The 6000-nt window shown below is 39.1% G+C and overlaps 1 protein-coding gene across 2 annotated transcripts in view; it reads left to right on the top strand.

The window, feature by feature from the left end:
- The first annotated feature begins 680 nt into the window (after window positions 1–680).
- The window catches only part of SLC9A9 (solute carrier family 9 member A9), a 180324-nt gene continuing 175004 nt past the window's right edge, over window positions 681–6000 (top strand). For both annotated transcript variants that reach the window (XM_077785661.1, XM_021536919.3), the window contains exon 1: window positions 681–1001. In XM_077785661.1, coding sequence (XP_077641787.1) covers window positions 827–1001 — 175 coding nt within the window. In that variant the 5' untranslated portion in view covers window positions 681–826. The remainder of the gene's footprint in view (window positions 1002–6000) is intronic.

Genomic DNA, 6000 nt, shown 5'->3' with positions numbered 1-6000 from the left:
GAAAAGCCCAGGAGTATTTGCTATATAGAGAGTTTTTCTGGTGTAATGGAATAATGAATTAAATAAATAAAAATGTGCAAAGAGCAGAAATTATGAAAAGTATATTCCACTGCATTTTATTCAGTTCAATAAGGTCAATAAGGTTCAATAAGGTTTTAAGTACTTCTAATTTCAAGTAATTGGACCCTTGCTTTTACAGAGATCTGTCTTCTAGCAGCATCAATACAAGTGCCTAAATCTTGAAGTCCTTATCTATTGATTTGTTTTCTTCTTCTGTCTTTGCACCACAGTAATGTGCCACCTTTATTCTATGTCACTGACATTTCAACATGGGGAAGTGGGAAGAGGAAAGCTTCTTAAACTTCCAAAATGTAGTAAAAGTAGTTATACCATTTTTTTAACATTATTTTTTCCAACTTAAATGCAAAGACAAAAGAGAACTCCTAGGACTCGGACTGGGCTGTAAACTACAGGAAGAAAACATGATGAACACACCTGAGTTTTACTACAGAATTTTAGAAATGGAGAGTTCGAGCCTTGGAGGCAATTTGTGCATCCACAGCCAGAGCAAGCACAGTCCAGCAACACAATCGTACCATTAAAAATGAGACAGGGCAGCTTTAAGAGAGAAACAGGAAGCTGTAACTAGAATCCAGCTGAATTCTGAGCTGGGGCACTTTACCATGAGGCTGCAAATGAAACAGATGTGCTTGCTGTGAATTTCTGTAGTGTCTGAAGTTGTTGTACTGAAGGTGACAACACTTTCCTTCCTGGGATATTTTTTTCTTTCTTTTATTTTTCACATACTTTCTATAAAGGGAATGAAATGGAGACGTTGAAGAAATATGTATCAGGGAAAGATGAAGATCACTTTTATCATCAGGGAGCTGTGGAGCTGCTCATCTTTAACTTTCTACTCATTCTTACAATATTAACAATTTGGTTGTTTAAAAACCATCGATTCCGCTTTCTGCATGAAACTGGAGGAGCTATGCTTTATGGTGAGTATAAATTCAAGTGCCAGCATAACACTGGACTAGTTGCATATTTATGATCAGGCACTTGAGATCAAGTGCTGACAAAGCTCAGAAATGTGCTGAATTAAATGTCATCAGCTCCATAAGCGCAGGGTAAAATAATGATGTGACAGCATCTCTCCTGAAGCAGCCAGAGGCTGCCTTGGTAGGGGACTGTGACGAGCTGGTTGCCCCCAGCATGTGCATCCTGCTCCCTGTGCTCGGGCAGCAGAGAGCTGGGGAGTTCACTCTTTACAAAAACAGTCTGCTTGGGTTTTCCTAACATTCAAAGCTGTTAGTCTAAGGAGCCTTGTGGATACAGACATGTTGTCTAATAATGCTGAAATGATCTTGAGAGCTTTCTTTTGCCTTTGCTCTGTGCCTTTGAAAAGCACACTGAAGAATGTGTCTCAAGTTTGCTCTCAGTGCTGTCATTGTCAGGAAACTTTAGCTTGCCTGCCTAGTTCTAATCTTTGATGAGGTTTTGCAATGTTGCATTTCGCTCTCACACTGAACTTTCCACATTGTCCCCTAAGTACTCTCTGGTTTAATGGCACACACAAATGTAATGACTCCTCCTGTCACTCTCTTAGTGCTGTTTCACTGAGAGACTCTACTGCCATAAGATACATACAGGAGGGCAAACTGTCAAAATGGAAGATAGAATCAACAGCTCAGTCATTACCTGAGTGTCAGCCTGTTCTGACACATTCTATGCACACCACATCCTCTGGCAGTGCAATACACAAAACTGGTTAAGATGGGTGCCTCTACTGCATGGCTTCCTCCTCTGTTGTGCTGTGTGCCATGTGCAGCTGATGGCATTTTCTGAGGATTTAGGCCAAAGCTGTCAAAACAGAAATGAAATGTGGGAGAACACAACAAAACAAAAATAAATAAGTATGGAATTAGATTTCTATTCATCATTTCGTTCTGTTTTGCTGCCTGCCCAGAACATACTCTGCACATCATGAGGATAACCTGCTCATATTCTTTGGATTGGTTAAGAGATGAATGCTCCAGGAGGACAGAGCTTTTGAATTATTAAAACATTCCTCATGATTGTAAATAAACTATCTCTTTAGTCTTGCATTATTTATGACAACCTTCAAACAGGGAAAAAAGCTTATATTTAGAATATAAAAAGCTAATGATGTCCTTCTTATCCTTCAAAATTTTGGATATGGGTGTAGTTATCTTTAATGCCATAGAATGGCAATATTAAAAAGAGAGTGGAAATTCAGAAGTCAAAAGAGAAGTTGTCAGATCAACTGGCAGCAACTTTGGGAGAAAATCTTCATGATACCAAGCACTGACAGTGGGACAAGTCCTGCCCTCACTTAATTTCACCTTCCCTTTCCAAACAATTCCAATTTGTACCTTTTCTGCACAAAAAGAGGTCCCAGTTCTTACAGTTTGTTTTGCTCCAGCCCATTGAGCTATATATTAGATCTGTGAATAGCAGTACAGTGAAACTGGCTTCAAGTGACAGGATATGGGCACCTATTGCACTGTGTCCTACAGGTGACAGGTGGGCCCATATTCCTCGACTGTGCCCTCAGGGGAGTAGCAGTGCAGAGGACAGGGAAGGCAGTGGGAGGAACACAGGGGAAAAAAACAAACATAGAAAGACAAAACCAGGAAGTTTTACAGTTACTGCAAAATGCTGAACAAAATGCCCCAAACGGAACACAGCCTGATAGAAAGTGCTATTTAAAGTAGAGAACAAATGGAAGGGGGGGGGGGGGGGGGGGGTGGCTTTTTTTTTTTTTTTTTAATAGGCTCAGTAGCAGAATTCAGTTTTAGGCTGAATAGTTCCAGCTAGGAAAAAAAAAAAAAAAATCCAACCATACTATCTATTTAGAAACTTAAATAACTGAGGTATATTTTTTTTGTACCAAAGCAATGGTTCAACAATAAGTATAGTTATGTTGAATTTTTAAATCTTTCTATAAAGTAAAGGAAAACAAAAAGTATGTTGAATCATGCAGAATTAATTCACAAGAATTCAACATTCTTTTAAAAAGTCTGTCTATGTATTTATATATGCACATACATATATATAGAGCAAGACATTTAGCTTGGAAGCATTTAAAGACTCAAATTGTTTTGTTTATTTTGACACCAAATTGAAAAATCAATCACAAAGAACAAGGAAGAATACAGGCTTACCTGTTCATTAATTCTCTGGTTTTCCTGAGTCTCAGGAAGTAAACTCAACTTAATTCCTGATTTCTGCATATCAGGGAGAGAGGTGGGTATAAGAGAGTTTCCTATGCAACAGCACACTCAGGAAGAGTGTGGGAGATGATCTGCACCAGCACTGATGCAAACAAAGCCACTTGCCTGGGATCAGAGCAGGTGAGCCCTGTCCCAACAGCAGCCCTGGGATGTGGCCTCGGTGCTGGAGAAGACACCAGGAGCCAATAGAACACCAAAGTGCCTGCAGCCACCTCCTGCCAGGCCAGGTATCTCTAAATGCCTCAGCTATAAACCATCAGGTGCCAAATCCCCCATGTAAGATGCAAGTCATGACCCTTCACATTAGTGCAGCAACAACCCAGAGCTGTGCAGTGGCAAACTGAGTGCAAGTATCCAAATTGCTCATTCTCCCCAGAACAGGCAACAGGCCCACTCAGCTCTGAGTGAGAGGCTAAAACACTCTGGCAAGCTGGCAGCCAGAATTGAACTTCAACAACAAAAAAACCCAAACCAGCAGCAAGTCAAGCTGTGCCTTTCACATGGGAGGTTAATTACCGATTTAAATTGAAATTGCTCTCAGCTTGAGTAAGTGTCAACCCTAGGGAGTGGGTGGTACCCCCTGGGTGAAGGTGAGGCTGGCTGCAGAGGTACCAGCCTTCAGTGTTGTGCTCCATGGCATTAGCTGATCAGTCTGGAAGGAAAACATAAACAGGCTGAATGACAGAAGAGCCATTGTGGTGCTCACATGAAATGGCTTTGGGTTGCAGTACTTTCACCAGGCTTGGAGGGGACAGGTTTTGACAGGGGTGCAGAGGGAAGGCTGACTCACAGCAGCCCTTGGCAGCCCCTTCTGAGGATCCCAATCAGTTTGGAAGTGAGGCACAATCAGTTCTGGATTCAGCTTTGGTGGAGGTGTCTAATGATGAGCACTGTGATTATTATACCTTCTAAATCCAGTATGCCTCTTGTGTGAAATAATTCTTTTTGCCTTCTTATGGTGTGTTCTGAGTATCCCTATATCTCACAGGCAGAAATGGATGGAACAGGTGCCAGAAAGAGAAATCTGAACATCAACAAAACAGAGTATTTCATTGTATTCCTGATTACAACATTCACAATGAGGAAAGGTTGTTGGGACCCAGAAGAGACATAGGAAAAATCACAATTAAGGCAAAAACTGAAATTTTGTAGTGATGAGGTGAAGAAAGAAACATCATTCTTGAGACAGAGAAATTTGAAAGAAAAACTTAAATATTTGGAAAAATCAGGTAATGACTAAAACTGCCTTCCTGAGTGTTATTACTACAAAAGCATTTAACAGCTGACTAGATTAAATCCTGGGGAAGAACAGTCTGTTTAGCTCAGGAGTTTGACACGATGACTAAAAAAGCTGACCAAGAGCCCCATCTGTAATTAAGGATTTTTTCCTGCTTCCACTGAAGAACCTGGAGAACCTGCATTGCCTTCTGTTGAAATATGACTGAACTGTAGTTAGAGTGAGATTTTCCTGCAAGATTTGACTTCAAAGGACAGTTGAGACTTTTTTAAAGACATTTGTAACATTAGTGACACCCTTTTCTGTTTCAATGCTGCATTTAAATAAATGTGCTTAAAACACTTTTTGATTAGTCTTTTTCTGCCAGTGTCCTTGCACAGACCTTGGTACAAAATATTACAAAATACGAAATATTTCTGTTACATGAGAAGATTAAGTAATACCTGGTAATAGAAGTGTATCAGAGGCTGTAGTTTAAAACACTGAGTCATAAAGACAAAAATGGTAAAGGAAAACCTGTAAGTTTTCTGCTCCAGTGAATGAAAAAAACATCAAGTCTATCAAATCAAGTTGAATTTTTAATGTATTTGAAATTGAATTTAAAAATTAAATATGTGATTCTTCTAGAGGAAATCTAATAAAAATAAGCTGAAAACCCTGACAGTTTTAACTAATGAATGGTTTCCTGGTTTCTGACTCATGATTTTGGACATCTGGGCTGAGCACTGTGGAAGTCATATTTCACAGTACACATGCAGTGCTTGCTTCCCTTTACATATACATACCTTCCCCTAACATTTTGAGGAATTCTGTCTTTTACTACAGCTAGATTTATTATCTGATTTTTTGCATGAATGCTGTGTAACTTAAGAGAGAGATCTTGGGATTTTCTACAGCTTCTTGAAATCCTCTATCATTTATAGAAAGCAACCACACTAAAAAATAGTTTCTAAACAAGCACAAATGCATGCACACACTAAAACAGACATTACAGCTGTTACTTAGCACCACTCCAAGAAGCTACAAACTTGACTTACAGATATGGCAGGAATCTGCAGTTCCAAAAGTCTCTGTTAGGAGATGATGTGACAATAATTAAGATTCTTGTGATTCTTGTCATCACCTGTATCCCCTTCTGATTATGGGACCAAGCTGAAACTTTAACATCATATTTTGCAGATGCTTCTCTGGTATTTCATGTAATTTAATTTCTTTCTTATCTTTTAATAGTAAGTATATCTATCTAGATGTTTAGTTGTCTTCCATCAATATTTCATCTGAGCATTCTTAGCATTTTATGGTTGGGTTAATAATTAGTAACTGTAAAGCTGTTCATTCTATACATGGGACTGAAAGAATACATGACATGAAAGAATTATTGAAATTAAATTTGAAACCAAATCAAAGTCTCTGAGAGTGGAAATAATCTCAGTAATGTTATCTAGTGAAATATTACCTCTCCTAAAGTAAACATGTGGCCTCCCACTAGAGCCAACAGAAAGAGCC

This window comes from Lonchura striata, chromosome 10 (assembly GCF_046129695.1).
Source record: "Lonchura striata isolate bLonStr1 chromosome 10, bLonStr1.mat, whole genome shotgun sequence".
Classification (NCBI taxonomy): Eukaryota; Metazoa; Chordata; class Aves; order Passeriformes; family Estrildidae; genus Lonchura; species Lonchura striata.
Note: the sequence above shows the minus strand (reverse complement) of the source record. Positions and strands in the feature narration are given on the sequence as shown.